Source organism: Cricetulus griseus, chromosome 8 (genome assembly GCF_003668045.3).
Source record: "Cricetulus griseus strain 17A/GY chromosome 8, alternate assembly CriGri-PICRH-1.0, whole genome shotgun sequence".
Taxonomy (NCBI): Eukaryota; Metazoa; Chordata; class Mammalia; order Rodentia; family Cricetidae; genus Cricetulus; species Cricetulus griseus.
In genome coordinates, this window is record NC_048601.1 from 9,416,484 (window position 1) to 9,437,208 (window position 20,725).

The window sequence follows — 20,725 nt, forward strand, 5'->3', positions numbered from 1 at the left end:
CAGACACTTCCTGTGGTGGCCTCGAGTGCTAACCTTTCCTTAAAAACTGTGTTCTTCTTAGCAATAGTCACTGTGGTGGTTTATTTTTCCTCTTTCATTAAGTGCATGGCACACATGTTTGCTCCATAAATGGAAAAGCAACACCACAACCCATCAATTAATTAGGCATCTTTAAAAAATGGAAGTTTTAATTGTCGCACGATTTTGAATTACATTCTTCCTACTTACAATGCTAGCTAGTCAAGACTGACTTTAGTAGATCTGTACAATAAACAAGAGAGTGGCTTGTTGCAAGTATTTCAGTGAAGTTTCTTTCCAAGGGAACTGATTTGGAAGATAAGGTATGGTTTATTTAATATTGCTTTTCTTCCTGAAAAACAATGAGGGGAGCCAGATTTGGTGCCCTATCAGTTTCTATTGTAGTTCTCTGAATTTCTTTTTTAAAAATAAATCTGTTCTTTAAAAACGACTCTTTATTGCTTCTGTAACTTATTGGTTATTAGCCACTGAACAGGGTTCAGGAAAACTGCAGCCATTCTCTCAGAGCCCCTAGTCTTGGCCCAGGTCTTAGCTGTTATACCTTCTCTAATGGAAGGACCAGTGCCCAACAAGCACTCTGCTGTCACTCAGTGGTGGAAATGTGAACACCCAGTGATCCATTCTAGGTGTATTAAGCATCTGCATATCCCTTGTTTAGAATAAACACAAATGATGTGGAGAGTCTTCAGGCAAGATGAAGTAAACAGCGGTATTAAAAACCTTCCAAACTCAAACTAAAGCCGAGCAGTTCTCAAGAGGTTAAGCCACAACCACAATGGACTCTTAAAAGAAGGGCGAAGAAGGAGCAGAACCGTGAAGACCTTGCTCTTTGCCAACTCACGTAATGAGCACACAGTGTTCTCAGAAATCTCCGCTTTTGAATTTAGACTCGTGGAAAGGCTCATCTCCGGAAACAGCTTGTCCTCAAGTGTTTTAACAGTTCAGTTAGACTGAGAGCGGGAGTCACAGGATGCTCACAATGGAAACTCGCCAATCTTGCCAGTGACCTTATCTGGGGCTGGATAAGGAGCTGCAAAGCCTGCAATCAGAGCAAGGTCCCCCAGGGCCCCAGAATGCAGATTAATATGCAGCTCTCTGCTTTGACAGTGTCCTGCTCATCTCTGACTATTAAGTGATGATTCCGGAGAACACTGCCGAGTGAACGGAAATCATTTTGGTGCGATAATATAGCCCTTGCTGTTCACAGCTAGGGAAAAACAAAGGACAAAGTGTGTAAGCAATACTGTGATTTGAATATGAAATGATTCCCAAAGATTTCCTCAGACCCAAAGGTACCGGAGAAACAGGTGGCAGTGAGCCTTGGGAAGCAAAGCCCAAAGCCAGGTCCTCTGAAAGAGCAGTACAGGTTTTTTATTATTATTATTATTATTATTATTATTATTATTATTACAGCCGGATGTTGGTGCATTCGCCTTTAATCCCAGCACTTGGGAGGCAGAGACAGGCTGGTCTCTGTGAGTCTGAGGCCAGTCTGGTCTACAGATTGATTTCCAGCACAGGCTCCGAAGCAATATGGAGAAATACTGTCTCGAAAATCAGCAACATAAAAAAGAACTACTTTGGATTTTTCATCATATATTTATTTGCTTGATTATTTGTTTTTAATTTATTCTTCTCTCATATATTACATCCCAACAGCAGTACCCCAACCCCTTGCCACCTCCTTTTGCTTCCAGATCTACCCCTCCTCCAACTGCCCTCAGAAAGGAACAGGCCTCCCAGGGACATCAACAAAATACAGCATAACAAGCTACCATAGGACCAGGCACTTACATATTCTCATATAAAGGCTGTATGCGCAACCCAGTAGGATGAAAAGGACACCGAAGGCAGGCAAAAGAGTCAGAGACACCCCAGCTCCCACTGTTAGGGATCTCACAAGAACACCAATCTACTCAGCCATAACGTTATGAGGAACACCTGGTCAGACCCATACAGCCCCTGACCTCTGTGAGCCCTCTTGGGTCCTGGTCAGTTGATTCTGCGGGTGGTGTTCCTGTGGAGTCCTTTGTAGTGAGAGATCTAACTACACACCAGTGGCGCTGACCACGCCCTTTTGGGCGGGGTCACAGGTTCTTAAGTGCGCTTGTAGGATTTGGTCTGGGGTCCTGGACAGGCTTGCTGTCTCTTGCTGCTGGCCGGGTTACAGGGAACAGCCTGGGAGGAACTTTGGAGCTGGAACCTGTGGTGGTCACCCGCCTCTTGTGTAAGTGCATTCTCCCATAGGAAACTTCGCTTAACCCTCACGGAGTCTAGTGAATCTTGATTGGCACTCAACAGTCCTTGATCCCCCTGGTGCCTCCAGTCCTTCCTTGTCGTCCCCCACAGAACTCCCCAGCTCCACCGCCTAATTCAGTGTAGGCTTTTAACTAGCAAAGCTCATGCGCTTGAACACTTGTCTGTCAGCTGGTGGTGCTGTTTGGGAGGTTGCAGAGCCTAGACAGAGGAAGTGCATCACTGTGGGCAGGATTTGTGGCTTTGAAGCCTCTCCCTGCTTTCTGCTCTCTCTCTGCTTGTTAATTGCCAGGTCAGACTCAAGTTCCTTCAGGCCATGCCTTCCCCTCCCATGACTGTTCTATTGCTCTGGAACTGTAAACCCAAACAATCCTTCTCACCTAAGTTGCTTTTGGTTGGGGGTATCCAACAGGAGGGCCACTAATACACACTAATACCCGAAGGAGGATCTGCAGTTGAGGTTTAGCCCGGCAGTGCACTAGGTCATAGGGTGACACTCTCTATGAACCTCAGTATTCACGCATGTAAAATTAGAAAGATAATAATGTTTACTTCTTAGACTTATTGTGGGCCTTGAAGAAGATAATACTAAGGGTTACTGATTTAAAAATCTGTCCTGCCCCCTGAAAATTTGAGTCAAATAGATTTTCAAGAGAAGATACAGGGTTAATTTTTTAGGGATCAGAGAATATAGAAATCAATCCAGGAAGTTATCTCATTTTTTTAAACCAGTAAACAGAATTACTACACCCCCCCCCGCCCCCGAAAAGGTCTCTAGAACAATATCCCATGCATTTTTTGAAAAGCAGTGACATTTAAAGTCATTAGATAGTATGTAAACTAAGGTGACACTTAATGAAGCCAGCCTGTTTGGAAGACTTAGAAAGTTGTTCCAAAAGTCAAACTTCAAAATCTTCCATAGTATTTCTGGTTAAATATTTTTTTAACAGAGTCTTTCTATGTAGTTAAGACGGCCTAGTGCTCTTCAGGCTAGACTTTCACAGATCGTAATCCACCTGCCTCAGATTCCCATGAGGTAGGATTAAGGGCATGTCTCAGGGCACCCATTTTATATTGTTGAAAGTTTAAAGGGGTGTTTTTCTTTTAAAGTTTTCTTTTTTTAAAAATGTGTGTGTGTGTGTGTGTGTGTGTGTGTGTGTGTGTGTGTGTGTGTGTGGTATGAATTCATTTGTTACTACACACATTAAATTATATTTAAATTATGTTTTGAAAAACACAGTTTTTCAGACCAGCAGGGTGGCTCAGTGTATGAAAATGCTTGCCACCAAATCTGATAATATGGTAGCCATCCCTTCTAACCTGCCCTGACTCTACATCACCATTGATGGACTTCCTGCTTTTTTAGATTTGTTCATTCTGAGTAGCTCATGCAAATATGGGCACACAACACATGATCTTTGGTTGGTGGCTTCTTTCACTTAGTATAATGTTTTCAAAGTTTGCCCAAGTTGTCCCATATATCAGTATTATTCTTTTCTTATGACATTACACAAAGCATCTTTCATCTATTTATTGGTAGACATTTAGGTTGCTTGGGCAGTTCTGGGTATTTTGTGGTCTATGATGCTCTCAGTAGTTACGTATGGGTTTTGAGTGGGCACAAGTTTTGCTAATCTTGGGCACAAAATTGACAGTGGAATAACTTGGTCATACTGTACTTCAGTGTTTAACATGTAAAGAACTGCCAAGCTGGGTTCCCTCTATGTCTACACCTGTTTTACGTCTTCCCCTTGACAAGGAGCTTCTGGTTTCTCTACTTCCTCATTGATGCTTTATACTATTTGATTATTGTCAGTTCTGGTCACAGAAACACCTACGATTTCCTGGTTTCCTTTGTTTGTTTTCCCAATAGCCAATAATACCAAATTAAGTATCTTTTCATGTACTTATTGAATATTTGTATAGTTTTCTTGAAGACACGTTTTTGTCAGATATGTCACTCATTTTAAAAGTGGGCTGCTTATCTTTCTGTTGCTCTACTTTTAGTATGTATATATTCCAAATACAATTACCTTACTAAATAGAAGATGCATCAATGTTTTCTTCTCTGTCAGTTGTTGTTATCAGACTTTGAACCAATTTTCGGTTCATTAGTGAACTGAGGAATGATGGGGGAATAATTGTGCTGCTGTCGTTTTGAGTCGTCAGCAAAAAGTGACTACAATTTCACCAGATGATGATGATCAAGCTCTGTTTCATCTTATGTTTTAGTGAGAAGTCGATGGTAAGACTGTGGTGCAGGCATTTTCTTTATGAGATAAGACCTCATTATGCATGCCAGGCTGGCACTGGATTGACAGCAATTCTCCTGCTTCAGCTTCCCCAACTGTTTTTCTTTAAGAGAAACTAGATTCTTCAGTTAAGAAGCGATAGTCATTAACTGGGCTCTATCTTTAGTGTGAAGATACAATTAAAGCTTAGAGTGCTTGAATTTTATGGGCACAGCTTGCATTTATTTGAAATTAATGTCCATAGCTACTGATATTAGGAACAGAATAGCTGGGTAATTAATTACATAGTTTTGTTTTTCAGTGGTTCCTAACACATATCAATGTGCATTTTGTTCTGTTAAGTCTTACCTGGAAGTCAAAAGACCAAGTGCTTCCAATGGGTGAGAAAATGTCCACCTTCTTAAGATGGCATGCATTTCAGAAATCGTCCCTTCATCCCATCCTGGGGCGCTACCCAAAACCAGAGGGAGGGAGGAGTTTTCATTATCACAGTAGAAACGATAAAACCACAGATATCTTTTCTTCTCCCCAGAAAGTCTGAAAAGAGAGATTGGAAATTATTTTTTTGAACATTGTTGTAAATGTAAATGCACAGAACAAAACCTTGCTTTTTTTTATTGTGTTTTGGTTTATATTGGAAAACTGGTTCTTTATCATGAAGGAGTTTGATAGTTTATTTTATCTAGCTTATTTTCTGCCTGTGTATTGTTTGCTGATAACATAAACAAAAACAAAAAGAACCGCCTTCATTTCATTTCATTCACATTTTTCTACCTTCTTATCATTGTTGCTTTAAAAATATTTCACTTTTGTGGGCAAAACATCTGTCTCCTCCAGGGCAGACCACGTGTGTCTTGTAACTCAATCTGAGAGGACCAGTCCTGTTTTCCTGTCCTCCCTTCACAGTAAGTCAGCAGAGAAGCAAGTGGGGCTGTGAAGGAAAGGCATAATTTATCTTCTCAGAGCGGTGCCGCCAGAGTTCCAACTTAGCCAAAGTTCCATCACAGTTAGCTCTTTGCCTAACTTCACCAAGACCTCAGCTTATCCCTGGGTGACAGAGTTCAATGGCATTTGGAATGAACACTAATACCACTTGCTTACATGCTCCACGTGAAAAAAAAGACCAGACTTCTGAGTCATTTATCACCATGCTCTCATCCCAATAAACTAGTTCAGAGCACAGTCCACCAAGAGGACATCTGATACAGGACCATTTCTGTGTCCACCTGTGACCTTTGCCTTGCCCAAACAATAATCCATCTTGTCTTAAATCAGCCAAAACTTCCCAGAAGAGTATGAGAAATACTAGATGATTGGAGAGGCAGAAGTCTCTGTCTCCTATGATGGAAACATTGACAAGTCCAGATAACTTTTATGACACGCCTAGATTCTTCTGTTTGTTACTGTTTTCCCCGCCAATATTAAAGACCCTGGGATCTGTTGTTCTGGTTAACCTTCTTCTCTGCCATTGAGCGGTGTCTTTCTCCCATGCTGCCTCTCGGGAAGAAGAATTTGCATAAAAGAAAATGCAAAGAATCAGTTCAATGAATTTTGACAAATGAATTTGCCAACTAGCAACTGCATTCCTGTTGGCGTACAAAACAATTTTTTCCATGTTGCCAGAGGCAAACACAGGGTTGATTGCTTTCAATCTGGATTAATATCATCCTTTGTTTATGGCTACTTCTGCTCAAAAATGATTTTGAAATTATCTGTATTGTTGAGTGTGTCAATAGTCTATTCTCTATAATTAGTGGCTATTATTCTCTTGCATGAATACAGTACAATTTCCTTACATAATCTTTTCTTTGGTGGCCATATGAGTTATTTCCTTTATTGAGAGGCATTATAAATCAAAGTCTGGGGAATACACACATGGAAGCTTATTAAAGTTTGTATTTTCTTCCGCTGCAGATAACCCTACTGTCGGCAGTGGTTTTGGCCACTTGTGTACATGCGGAAGAGAGGAGTCTGTGTCCAGAGGTGCTTGTACAATTTCACATTCTCCCATGGAGATTGTGAGACTTTTTGCTGTACCGTGTTCTTGACCATTATTAATTGATTTCGTGTCTTTTTTGGTGCTACACTTTCTAATTGCTGATAATGGTTCAAAGTTTCCACTTGTTTAGTATATAGACAATTTTTCTTACGCTGTATCTCCTATCTTTCACAAGGCAGCTGAGGGTCTTGTGACATCTTTTTTTGCTGGATTATTTAGGTGCATTTGTATTTTTACCAACACTGAAACAACAGTTTTGTTATATAAATGTTTGGACATATTTTCCTAGAAGGTCTTTCATATTTAGATCTGAATTAATGTTTTGGATAAACAGCTTTATACTTAGGTCAAACTCTGTTCGTCTCCATCTATCCATCTGTCTGTTCTCTCTCTCTGCTTATCTCTCTCTGCATCTCTCTCTCTCTCTCCCTCCCTCTCTCTCTCTCTCTCTCTGTGTGTGTGTGTGTGTGTGTCCTAATATTCATTCTAAGAAAGCCTTTTGATCCTACACTTCACATTTAGAAGATCCATCTTAGTTTTCATCTTCTGCTTCCCTACTATTCTTAGTTGTCTTCTACTCAGAAGGAGGAGCCATTTGCAGCCAATGCTCTCACATGCTCCATGTCATGTGTTCTACGATGGATTCTGCTGCTTTCCCTATTTTAAAGTCATTGTCATTTTTTATATTAATTTCTGAATGTACATGAAACTATAGAATGGAAGTTCCTAACTTAATTTCCCAGTTCTTTCTACTATTTATATGTGTGGAATAATTTTAAAAAATTGAATTTGTAAACTTTTCCTATTTTTTCTTAGTGCTGCTCTATTGAAATCATTGCCTGCTTCTTAAATCTCTGAAATTATTTACATTAACTATTACTCCAATGTAGCCTGCAGCTATATTTTCCTGATAATCAATTATCTTCTTATAAATTGATTGCATGCTAGATAATATCCAATGACATTTTCTAGTTAACAACCATTAGACATTAGGAATACTACACTGCTGAGAACATCCTCATTTCTTTGGTATTGCAGGAATCGATGTGTTCAGTTGAAGTGTTAATTGCAGGCAAGGCAGTCTGATCCTTTTGAAATTTGAAATTTCCTTTTATAATATATTAAGTCACGTTTAGAATAGCACATATCTATAGACACTCGATAGTTTCTGTTGGTGTGCACTTTTTTGTTTCGTTTATCAAAATCTGGTATGTCTTTGTGGTCAGAATTTCTGTTCTTCAGTTTTTCTCAACTTCTAAAGTCTACATTAATTTTGTATCTCCTTGCAGGGCATGGAAGGATGCCTGGTTATAAATAGTAACTAAATGCTCCAGTGCAGATGTCCCAGCCTGCCTATCTTTCTTCTGGCAATGTGTTCTGAAGTTTCTGGCTATGTTATTATCATGAAGCTCTGATCTCCACCCTTTTCTGTTAAAATAACCAGACTACACACTATTCTTTTTAAAAAATTCTTCATCTCAAAGCTTAAAGGAATTCATGTATGAAAACGAAAGTAGCATCCTGTGAATTTTGCTTGTGGTAAAATTCTGTAAGTCCCCAGGAACCATCTGGTCCCAGGTACAAGTCACGCTGAAGCAGACATATCCACTAATTTCAAAATGAATTTTTCTTAGATATTTTATCCTTCAGCTTCCCTTATAGGGCACATGGTTGACATGAAGTTACTACTTTCCTTCCTGTTTTTACAAACATCATAAGAAACTTTGCAATGGATCTTGAATCTGAATTTCCCGACTCTGATTACATGTGGCTAATTTGAAAGAAGGGATAATTAACTCAGCAAGCAAATGATAAAACATTAAGTGATTTAAGTCACCAAACTAAATGTTATTTGGAAACTCCACACACTGAAGGCTGTGATCCATCTGTTCCTACAGTCCAGAGTGAGTCTGTGCTGCACATGAATAATTATATTTAAGTGAAACAGAAGGAATTGTTGCTTCTTTAATGTATACAATTAACATAAACATAATCTGAAGCAGAAAGACAAGTAGAATTCAATTGGGATAGTTAATTAACTGTTAACACGTATGTCTTTAAATTAATGAATTTTATGTGAGTCTATGGTGTTTGTGTGTGTGTGTGTGTGTGTGTGTGCTCATGGGAACCAGAAGAGGGATTTGGATTTCCTGGAGCTAGAGGTATTTGTAGTTGTGAGCACCCTGACACATACATGGGTGCTCAGAGCTGAACTCAGAAAGAGAGTGATTGTTCAGTCCTGAATGAGTCTGATCTCCTGCCACCACCTGACTCAGGGAACACCAGAGAGAGGAGACTAAAGCACGTGAGAATTAAGGATGAGGTGCCACATTGTGAAATGCTGTTTTCTGCACATCATATGGATGTTGCACTCCTGAGCTCAAAGCAGCCATGATTAATGCTCAGGACCCACACAAGTTCAATCTGGTGAAAATCTCAGCACTGATGGAAGAGATTCCACACCACACCCCACTGAGTGAGGATCAATTAGCAGTGCATTCTTACTGGGGTCTGAATCATTCCTTTCTGAGACTGCAGCGACTGAGAGCTTTCCAGGGCTCTAGTATATGGTCCCGTGTTCATGTTCACATGGGCAGCACTGATAAGACTTAGTGGGTCACACACACACACACACACACACACACACACACACACACACACACACACACACACTGGGAGGAGAACATGTTAGGGAGCTTGGAGAGAGCTGGAAGAGGTGGAAATGATCCGATTTCTTTGTACATGTTTAAATTCTCAAAACAAAAGTTCTAATTCCAAAACATTAAAATTAAAAAAAAATACCAAACACTTGGGGGTTAACTAAAAACACAAACTCCTGCGATTTAAATGACTATATCTAGTCAGAATTTGCTGGGTTTGATCTTTTTGTATAAAGATGTTTAAAATTTTGTGATGCCATCACCTCTTTTATTTTAAAATCTCTTGTTAGAGTGGCACATTGAGCCATGTTCTTATGTTGCACACTTTTTAAATGTAGAGCTCAGTGTTTTTTAGTAAGACGGAGTAAAGCAGCTTCTCATGGTGAAGATGGCAATGACATGAAAAGAGCTTTCAGTATTTGTGTTTTGCGGACCATGGGACTCTTCCCTCCTCTTTAAGTCCTAAAGGCAGCTTTGCAGGGCAGGCGCTTTATATGGATGCCTCAGCATTTATGGGTCACACATGTTATGTAGGAAAACAGTGGCTAGGATTAGAAACAGCAATAAGTAAAACACAACAAAACCAGGATTGATAATTCCTTGTTCTCCTGGCTCCTGACAGTGAGTGAGAAGAATTAAATGTATGAATGAGGCTGATGGTGACAGAATAATAAGTATGGTCACAGAAGGTGTTTCATTAGGTGAGTGGTCAGGAAGGCCCCTTGTGATAGATGGCATTTGAGTGACAACTTGAAAGGGCAACCTGATTTAATCATGTAAAGAATTTAAGAAAGGGTAATTCAGAAAACTAAACACCCAGTCAGAGTCTCAGGGTAGGAGAAGGATCACCATAGGGGAAGCCTGTGAAGGTGATTTACTTCACCTTTATGTTTGAAGCAAATGAAACCAATAGTGCTGTGGGCTGAAACCAAAGCAGGACTCAACACTGACCATGGCTGAACTGGGCATTCATTTGGGCTCCTTCAGAAAATGACTCTACTGCCTGCCCTTAAAATCTGGCCTTCTCCATTGACTTATCCTGAATCCTTTGGCTTCTCAGGTGACACATTTCCAGATTCCAATCACTGTCCTGTATTTTGAACTGTGAGTCTATGTTTCTCCCAAATCTAGTCACTGCTCCCAAAATGCACTGTTCCCATCTTGTAAAAATCCCAAAGTCTTGCCTAGAAAACCACCTTAACTCCCTGTTTGCTTTGTGGGCTATTGTTTTTACTGATTCTTTAACCCATCCTTAAACTTGTATTTACAAGGATCACACAAAAAATATAACTCCTCTGTTTAAGTGATTTTTTTCTTGACATAAGGTTTTCTGTGTTATCACAGTGCGGTCCAAGCTATGTTTGAGTATATACTGATGCATGTATGAGTTTGTGCCTATACCTTATTCTGAATAAGCACAGATGATGATCTGTCACTCAGATATTACCAGGCGGCAAGCATAAATGCCACTAATTATCTTGCAGTTCCAACAAGTGATTTTTGCTTTAGTTAGAGAATTGCTGGTTAACCCAATATAAGAATTCCTTACTAAATTACTTAGTGTTTATTAGAGATGATTTATTTCTGTTCTTTTAAATATCTGCCATGGTAATTAAATTCCAATTTCCCTGCTTTCTAAAACAGCTTCCTAGAATTTACTGAATGATAGCTGAGCAATGTTTTTCTCTGGGATGTGATGCTGTCTACCTAATCTGTCTGTCTTTAGTACTTTGAATTGAATTGTTTCTAATGCCATACTGTTCCTTAATCTAAAGGTAAAGTTGCAAAAACCCATCAAACATTTTTGTAGATGAGGCAAAACCACTTTAGTTTGTACACATTAACTGATGGTCTAGCATCCAAGGCTCAGGATGAGAGAAGACTGCACGGGACTACAGGAACACTCTCAGGAGACAAGAGTGCCTGCACTGCGGCTGATTAGAGCAAGAGAACAGAGAAAGCCATTCTCAGGCCTGGCTCACTCACAACAAGGGAGTCTGCTTCTGGGAGAGTCTGGCGATGTGTTTTAGACACTCTCTTGGTGGTTCTTCAACGTCAGTTCTGTTCTCCTCAGAATCCGGTTTCACGTATTCCCACCCGGCCGCTGGGAAATCTATCTGAAACAAAGAAGTGATTTTCCACGTACTAAACATTATAACATTCAAGTACACTTATAATTTCATCGTATCTACTAGAGATTTGTAGAAATGAAAAAAGTGGTAATTTCTATTTTTGTGCTTTTTATTGTTTTCACATAATTTTTGAAAGAATCATTAGAGCTTGGAGTTGGTGTTTTAACAATTCAGCACACATTGCCTTGGGTAGTTATCTGTGGTATCGGGGAGTAAGACAACCGTCTATGAACTTTCCATGAAGTTGAATATGTTTCTCCTCCATGGGATTTTAAGATCTTTTTCTTTCTACACTTCACCTTTCGGTGTCTGTTATAAAGGGAAGAGAACCTAAATGTTAGCCCCGTGCTGGTTTCCTAGCTTCGTCACCAGCAAGAGCTGCAGTACACAGTGAGGCATAAGTATAATGCATTCTTCTCAGGAAGCTGGGTGAAACTTGAGATTCTCACACGAAGCTAAAGAAGTCAGTCTCGGGAAGGCAAATATGCTTTCTCTTGGGATGTGGTGTGTGTGCTTGGCAGGGCTGGGGAGACAGAAATAGGCAGCTCTCTGGGACAGGGGTGCACACTGGCTGCCAGCCTAGCCCAATTGGTGAGGTCCAGGGTAGTGAGAAACCATCTCTCAACAGTCAAGGTGAGTGGCTGCTGAGAAACATGCTCCAAGGTTGACCCCTGACCTTTACACGCATGCGCACATATATGCTCCTGCACAGGAGCACACACCCTGATAACATCATTCAAATGAATCACATGCAAGTGCAAGCAAGAAGATGAGGAGCACACCCCCCCCAAAAGGCAAGCAATAACCTGCCTGTCCATTTCCACTCTGAATTAGCACCCACTTCCCTTTGTCTGCTGCTTCTGCTCACTTCACCAGTCTTGGGATCTGATAAGTTATTCCCCCCACCGGAACAATTCTTGGTGACTCATCACACCCCTGTCATAATTGGGTGGCTGCCCTGTGGCATTTACCATTCACATTGTAAGGACAATCCAAAGAGAAGGCCTGATGGTGGACATTCTTTGGATGCACAGAGGTGAAAACAGGAGGCTAAAGACTTATTTAATGTCTTAGTGTTTTCTGTTAGAGAGATGAGACTATGGTCTGTGTTTCCCCCACTGCCAGGCAGATGTCTTTTCCTCTGACGAGTACCTATTCCCTGACATAACTCTAATTCGAGGACCTGCTTTTAATTTATTTTACCACCTCCTAATCTTGTGTGTGTGGGTTCATGCATGTGAGGGTTCACGTGTGTATGCTTATGGAGGCTGGCATACAAGCTCATGCATCATTTCTCGGGCACCACCCAGCAGTTATTTTGAGACTAGATCTGCCACTAACCTGGAACCCGCTAATTCAGTTAGACAGATTGGCCACCGAAGTCCCAAGGATCTGCCTTCTTAGCACCCCAGATTACAAGCTTATGACACGGAGGCAGCCATTTTTCATGTGGGTTCTGGTAAGGAATATCAGTCCTCAAACAAGTTCTTTAGCAGCAGAGTCAACCCCTAAAATTCCATCTCAAATCAGTTTCTTACCCTAGAACATAGCAGAAAGCCTGACATGGTGCTTCAGATTCTTAAATTAGGGCCTTTAAAGATATCGATACTGGTTCTTCAGCAACAGCTATTCACTTTATCAAAAAGGGGGCACTTTAAAACTAAAATATGCTAATTCCTACTTGCCAAGCATGAGAATATTTATGAAGTTTACAGTAGATTTCCTTATTGGATTGAAATGTCTCTTTGTGTCCTGTTACAACATAGCATGTGCCTGTCAGTCATCATCTAGACTTGACACACCTAGGTCTACAGTGACTCACCTACTTCTTGGCATCAAGCTGGTGTTAAAAATGTTACTCAGTGGTTCCTGGAAGAGCTTTCTCTGCCTTAAAGTGAAGTCACATTTTTTTTATAGAATTCATTCTTTTCCATCTTCAACATCTTTTTGTGCATATTTCTAAACGCTATCCCTTACACCCCTTACCCCCATACATTTGAACTGGAACTCTGAGTGTCATCTCCAACATGATGATAAGTAGAAGGCAATTTTGTCCCCAGAGTACATTTGACAACATATGGAGACATTTTTGACCTCCAGAATTGGCGAGTGGATATTTCTACCGGATAGAAATCAGTGACGCTGTTCAGCATCCTGCCGTGCACAGAGATCTGCTCAGCATCCTGCCGTGCACAGAGATGGAACCACAAGAAGCACCCAGTCTGAAATGCTACCCAGATGGAGAAACTATGTTCTGGAGGATGCCACCCAGCTCCCATAAAGATGGAAAGTCCATGCCCCCGAATCTCTACATAGTACTGTATCTGTGTTGCTGATCTCTAGTAAACATGGCTAGATGGACCCCAGACATAAGAAAATGAGGTGCTGGGGAAGCATGAACCAAGATGAAGCCATTGAACACTTTTCCTTCACCATCACAAATCACAGAGAGTAGAGATGTTTAAAGACAAAAAGGTACAAAAATGGATTTTGTTTGCTGTTACCCTCTTCCAATACAGTCATTGAAGAAAGGTGCACTAAAGATACTTTAGTGATGTGTGACAATGCGAAAGCAGCTGTAAGGTACTGGGTTAATAATATATAGCAATGACTTTTTTAGACAATAGAAAGAATCGGACACATTTAAGAAGAGTGTTGATAGCAAGACTTCTCTGCCATCCTTCAAGATGATGAAGACATGCATTGAATTGCTGTTATATAAGCGGGCAGAAAAACTGCTTGAAGAGTGCTGGGCATAAAACAAAAGATACAGAAGACACCCAGATCTAGGCTGGAGGAAGGTAACATGTATAATGTGTCAGCCTGGAAGAAAGTGTTTCTGTAACTGGCCACCACATTGCTTAACAACCTGCATTTTCTGTGTGTACTTTAATCTCATAGCTTGACACTTACCTGTAGGGTCAGTGGGGAAGGCTGGCTCCCATCCCATACTCCAGGAGCTATCATTTCTATGGGAGGCTCACTCTGGAATATCATGCTGAATAGCCTAGACCCCAGCATAGACTTTCTGCAAAAGATAACACATACAGACAGAAGTCACTTTAAGAGGAAAACTATGCCTGTCTGCACATGCTCATTATGGGATGGAAAGCAGCAGCTATTTCTGTGACTTCATTCAGTAGCTAGGAGAGAAATAGAATATCCCACAAGTCCGACACTGATTAAAAAGCTCACTCTACCATGTCAAATACAAGGGTGTTTTCATATACACCTTGTTTTTCCATGTGTGTCTGTTTTTACAGTAGTTCGTAGCAGGAGCATGTATCAGTGACTACCATCAGTGGTGATGACTAAGTGGAATTAGGCATCTTGGATTTGCATTCTGGGCTTACAGGTGCTTGAACTTAGGAAGAACAGTAGCTCCTCAGAGAGTTTTTTTTCTGCCTCTCCATGGAGTAACTAAATTCCTTGGGCATTTAAAGATTCTAAATTTATAGGAAGACAAGATTTAAATTAGCACAGCATATGAGCTGCAGAATCAAAATACTTGTAGGACTTCACAAGGGAAATGTTCCTTTATATATAAATAGAAAGATTATTTGTGTTCAGAATCCTTAAAAATCAGTTGTAAATTATCATAGTAGATGAAAGAGCATACAGGAAATGCTTAAACCAGGGAGGAAAACACAAATGTTTCCAATGGCTGCAATAACATCTAAATCCTTACACAAAAGAATTAAGTGGTATCTGTGTACACAAATCAGAATATTGGTACCCTATTCCAACTGTTAGCTAAGAATAGTCTTTGATTTCAATATGCCAAATAAGAAAATAGGTTAATTAACAAAACTAAATGTAAGCTTAAGATAAATCATCTTTTTGGTACCATCCAATTCAGGGTCTACTAGGAATTGACAGAGAACCTCAGGTGGTTCTGTGGTGGCTGAGATAACCCTACACAGGCCAATCCTGTACCTCTGGCTACACTGGGAGATCCCTAAGGAGCTCCATTAGCCACCAGCTTCTGATAGAATAAGCAGCTACTAGCTTTAAAGGTGACTGTGGGCTGGGGGCCAGAGCTAGCAGGCTGCAGGATCTTTGTAGGTTTTCCTTTCCTGTTGAACCCCGTTTGCATTTTCATCTTGCTAGGAAGCTAAGTGACTAGGCATTTTTATCCAAAAGATATTTCATATTTCAACCAGCCAGTACTTGGCTGTAAGGGGAAAGGTTTTGCCCTCATTAATTGCAGGGTGGAGCTCATGAGAAGTTAGTTGTATTTTTACAACTGCATTTCAGAATGTGTTGTATTTGTGATTTTACTGTATTGTTATGTCTTGGCCACATTGGAAGCAAAACAAATCTGATGTGTCTGAGCTGGTTTCTATCTATCAAGAAAGAATCCAACTATGTCTGTTCTTTCTGCCCTTCGCTAGATTGTATTGTAAGAGTCTCCCCAGCCTCTGCTCTCGGGCACAGGATGCAGAATGAAGTCAGAAGGCTTGCTGTAGGAGTACGGCATGCAGAGCTCAGGAAGCAGGGCATAAAGACTATGAAGGCGAGATGAACAGTGGAAGATAATGGTATACAAACTTTCAGGCCATTTGAGGGTCCAAGAAAACAAATGTGTGGCATTGTTGTGGAGGGGATTGTTTTGCTTAGCATTAGGGAGCTTATTTTCAGATAATAGACTGTACCAGGTACGACAAGCAGAGCATCCATAGACTTTGGAATAAATAACATGTCAGGAATGATCAGCAGCAGTGAGGAATAAAAAACAGATCTGAGAGTATTGGTGGCTTCAGGAGACGCGGTGGGGGTGGGAGCTTTCCCTTGAATTCCACTTACCATGAGAGCACTAGGAATTAGACCTGACTAGTCACTGAGTATGTTGTTATATCGATCCATTTGGAAAAAGCTGCTTTTTAAAAATTAGTGTTTCAGATCCATCTGTAACTCCAGTTCTAGGGGACTCAATACCCTTTCTGGGCTCTATGGAGCCCAGGTACTCAAGGGGTACACAGACATACATGCATTCAAAATATCCATAGATATAAAATAAAATATAATAAGATAGAAAGGTGAAAATATTTATTAGTCTGTAATGCACAGGTACACACACACACACACACACACACACACACACACACACACACACACACAAATGTCACAAAGGCAGCCTACATACATTATGCTTTGTATTAGTATGTCTGGAACTTGCCTGAATCAGCCAGCCTTTATTAACTAAGCTTCTTGGAATTTATTGGACAAAATCAACGTTTTTTAAAAAGTTCTCACCATGTTGTGGCTCCTCTGGAAGTAGACGAGGCTTTCAGAAGGGCGGTGGAGAGACACTACCTAGACCTGGCCACATGGCCACAAACTCCCACTACTGAGCATACCTGCAGTATCCGTAACTCCTATGCTTTGAGGTCTTGAAAAGAAATGACATGTTTAGAAATTTGACTCCACTTTGGTGTATGGTGTTTGGGGTATTTGTCCTGCCCTATTCTTAAGGTATTTTAAACTTGATTAATGTTCAGTTCAGTGATTAAAAAGTTCAACCCCAAATTTGCTGCATTGAGAAGGACAGACAAACTGGATTATGATTCCATCACCCTGAAACAAAATGATGATTATAGAGTTTAATGATCAGAAGTCTTTGCATCACTTCCCAGCATCTGGAGCCAGGGTATACAGAGGATTATGTCACTGGGAGGTCAGATGGACCAGAGAACTTGATTTGATGAAACCCTTTGAGAGCCTAATAGGTCTTGGGTTCATAGCTAAAAGGAGAGCCCTTGTAATGATGAGATCAGAGCCTGTGTAGGGTGAGGGCATTTTTACAGTACATTCATGGAGGAGGGTGTGGCATCTCAAAGCAGAAAGGTAGGCAGTTAAAGACAGAAAAAGCTAAGACAAGGACTCAGCCCTGAATTCTGGTTTTGTTCTATTTTTAAACTGCTTGATGACTAACGTCAGACCACCATTCCACAGATCTTAGTCCCGAGGGTGGCAACTGGACTGAGGGTCTCTTGTGGACCAGACAAAAACCAATGAGCTTGAATGTCACAACTGCTGTTTACTACTTAACTCTGAAACAGAGTTGAAATGAGGAGGCAGGCATTAACAGCTCAGGCAATTGCCCTAGGAATAATATTGTTTGGAGATTAAGACTGATTTTGGGTCATGTTTGAAACTTTGCAAAAGATTTTTATTTTTAAGACTTTAACACACCCCAGGAGTCTTGAAAATACTGTTTCTTTCAAAATAAAATAAAATAAAAATAAAATGACTTAGAATCTTTGGGGGATACCTGGGATTTGTTTCTATTATATCATTCAAGAAAATGTTATTGTTTAGGCAAGGTAGGAAATCTCTTTGGCAAAGAAGCTTCTACAAAAAAATCTAAATAGCAATTACACTGTTTAATTTTGAACTTAAATTGAGACTGGAGCTCTTGGACATGATTGTGCTGAAAGAAACTTGTCCTTGCTGCAGTAGGAGAGGCACTCACCCACTGTGAATAAAGATACAGGGACAATCTTGTCTGCAGAAGAAGGTTAAATGATTGTATCCACCAAATCTTTCCTTTGGATTTGAGGTATTTTCCTTTATAAAACTGAATGTGAGTGGTTTTGATGCTTGCAAATGTCAAAGCTTGTTTTTATGTGTAGACATTAACTAATGAATCCCTCATAGGTATATACGAGCTTAATCACCATTGGTTTTTCAAAAGCCCACTTGTGGAGACCCTGAAGAGACAGAATACCTCCAGGAAGCTATTCTGAGGTCATGTGTATGTTGGAAACAATATCAATATAAGTGGTCATTACAGCTGCACACAGCTGGTGAGGGGCAATTCAAGCTATAAAAAGAGATTCAATATCAAATGTTTATGGGCAAGGGTCATCCTGTGAGTGAAAATGAAAGCAAGATACTACTTTTCTGTGATCTGGAAATATCTACAGGGAATAAATTGAATAAGAATCTCTGCAAATTGTAGTGAGGTGCAAAATGGAATTTGTGGCTGTGTCCCAACAGCCACACCTGATGGATTTCTGATGTCTTAGAACACTAGATTTCTCTCCGTTGTTTATCCCAGGAGAGATGGAGATTTTTTTTTCTGGTTTTGATGAGAAACAGTCTCCTGGGAATATATTTGCAAATGCTTGTTGAAATAATCATAGAAACCTATTGTGTTTCCTGATGCCTCATCATCACTGCTTTACATACTTTTCCTTGCAAAATCATTCCCTTGCATCAGTCCCAGATAATTGCCTCCCATAGACTCCCACACTGGAAGACCATTCCCTGAAAAAAGCTGTAAGTGATTCGTGTCCACACAAGGCCAGCATTCATCCTGGCACCCCTACATGTGGCAAGCTTTTGAAAAGAACCAAATGCAGAGAATGCTCTTTTCAGTTAATAACTGGAAATGTGACCTCACAAAATGCTGAAAATGTTACATCTGAAATTCTGTGGATGAAACTGCAAAGAAACCTTATCACAGGTAGAAGGATACCTGTGAGGTGGCTCTTACAGACAGTCATGGATTCTCTAAGTGCTCAGGTCAGATACTTGAAATGTCTCCTAACAGCAGCAGATATTCCTCCTAGAGCTAACCTGTATTTTTGTAGAGAGTTAAAACATATTTGCAGGGATTAATTTTTTGAGTAAACAAACCTCTATTGTTGTAGTACTTAAGATGGCAGACAGTACAGAGGTGAATATATTCCTTGTCTTCAAAACACACATGGAGATGGGCTAGGGTATCAAAACCCAAACCCAGCCACAGACATGTACATACAGAGAAACACATGAATTTATACACAGGACACACACATAAATATAAGACACACAAACTCACATGTATACAGAGAGACACATACATGTAAACATATATACATAGAGACATACATACACAGAGACACATACACACAATTTACACACACATGTAAACACATACTTATACACATAAACAGATGCACACACACAGGGTCCAGATCAGAAATAATCCAAAGTTTGGATTTAAAGTTTGATCTGGTTGGTTTGATAAAATTTGTCTATAATGACTGAACGTTGGAACTGAAAACTGGAAAAGGATTACTTTTCACTCTTCCATAACACCAAGGTTTTCTAAGACAGTATCTGTAGAAATGTGCCTTGTGCTAATAGTATTATAACAACACAAGTTCTGATCTTTGAAGGTTCCTGATCTTGTCATCTGACCCTCAAGCCAGCTTCTTGTGTTAAAAAAATAAACACATCAATGTTTCTGGAGATATGTACCCTCAAAAGTATAGGCAATCAGTAGCTGACTTTATTTTATATTGTATTCGTGAATAATTCTCAAGAATTATTGATTAAATAAACAGTTGACTTTGCAAAGGCTGTTAATTCTGGGAGAATATCTGAACTCAGTTCTGTGCTTTTTAGGATGTTGCCAAGCATTTCTTCTTGGCAACAAGAGACCAGCAAACAGTCTCGTTTTATAATTTTACTTTAGTCAGAATTTTGTGGCTTGCTTTTTTCCCTAAATGACAGCACAGTCATTATGGATTACTAATTCCAGAGAAGTTGGCTGCTTGAAGAAGAAAGAGTCCTTGAGACCAGTCTCGCCAGTGCCTCTCCATTGTAAATGACCCTCTGATGAGCAGAGCATGTATTGCTGCTCCAGCCAGCTCTCCATTTTTGCTCTTCTATTCTAATTTCAATACTCGTGATTTATATTGAACTACCTCATTTCTGTATAAAATGTCCTCTTGATTTTTCTCATTATCCATAACCTGAAGAACATTCAGTTCCCGGAAGGTTGAATTGGAACCAGAGCTCTGTTAATCATAGATGATATACTTACTCTTTTGGGAACAGTGGAAGGCAGGTCCAGGCCAGCAGATTTGCACTGTGGGTGGCAGAGTCAATCCCAAACACTTTTATAATGAGCATAGATTCTCTTGGAAGTGACTTTATCTCAAGAGGAAAGTTGATTCTGAAAAGCAAAGGAAGTATCCAATTATAACCATGATTTTACAAACATTTTCTTGTAATTATTTGGGAAAAAATTTGAGTATTTGAATTGAGATGTTCCCGTGAAAATTTTAATGAGATATGTAAGATAATGATACTCAATAAATAATAATTTTACTCCTTATAATTTTGACATGTAGAGTCATTTAAATATAGTATAACCCGACTCTCATATAGTATTGTGAGCACATAGGAAAGACTGGTTAAATTTATTTTAGGGAGTAAATAAGTAGAAATGGATCTTGATTGGTGTGTGTGTGTGTGTGTGTGTGTGTGTGTGTGTGTGTGTGTAGTTGTGTGTATCTGTGCATTCGCACACAAATGAACACACCCAAGTGTGTTGGTGGTGATAGCATGGCTTGTATGTAAGATTAGAGGGCAACTTGCTGGAATCCTCTC

The 20,725-nt window shown here is 40.0% G+C and overlaps 1 protein-coding gene across 3 annotated transcripts in view; it reads right to left on the minus strand.

Annotated features, from left to right (window-relative positions):
* The window catches only part of Pik3c2g (phosphatidylinositol-4-phosphate 3-kinase catalytic subunit type 2 gamma), a 302,408-nt gene that overhangs the window by 211,909 nt on the left and 69,774 nt on the right, over positions 1 to 20,725 (minus strand). For all 3 annotated transcript variants that reach the window (XM_035448879.1, XM_027429943.2, XM_035448878.1), the window contains 4 exons: positions 20,157 to 20,288; positions 14,252 to 14,366; positions 11,193 to 11,323; positions 4,896 to 5,084 (listed from right to left, as the gene is read on the minus strand). In XM_035448879.1, coding sequence (XP_035304770.1) covers positions 4,896 to 5,084; positions 11,193 to 11,323; positions 14,252 to 14,366; positions 20,157 to 20,288 — 567 coding nt within the window. The remainder of the gene's footprint in view (positions 1 to 4,895; positions 5,085 to 11,192; positions 11,324 to 14,251; positions 14,367 to 20,156; positions 20,289 to 20,725) is intronic.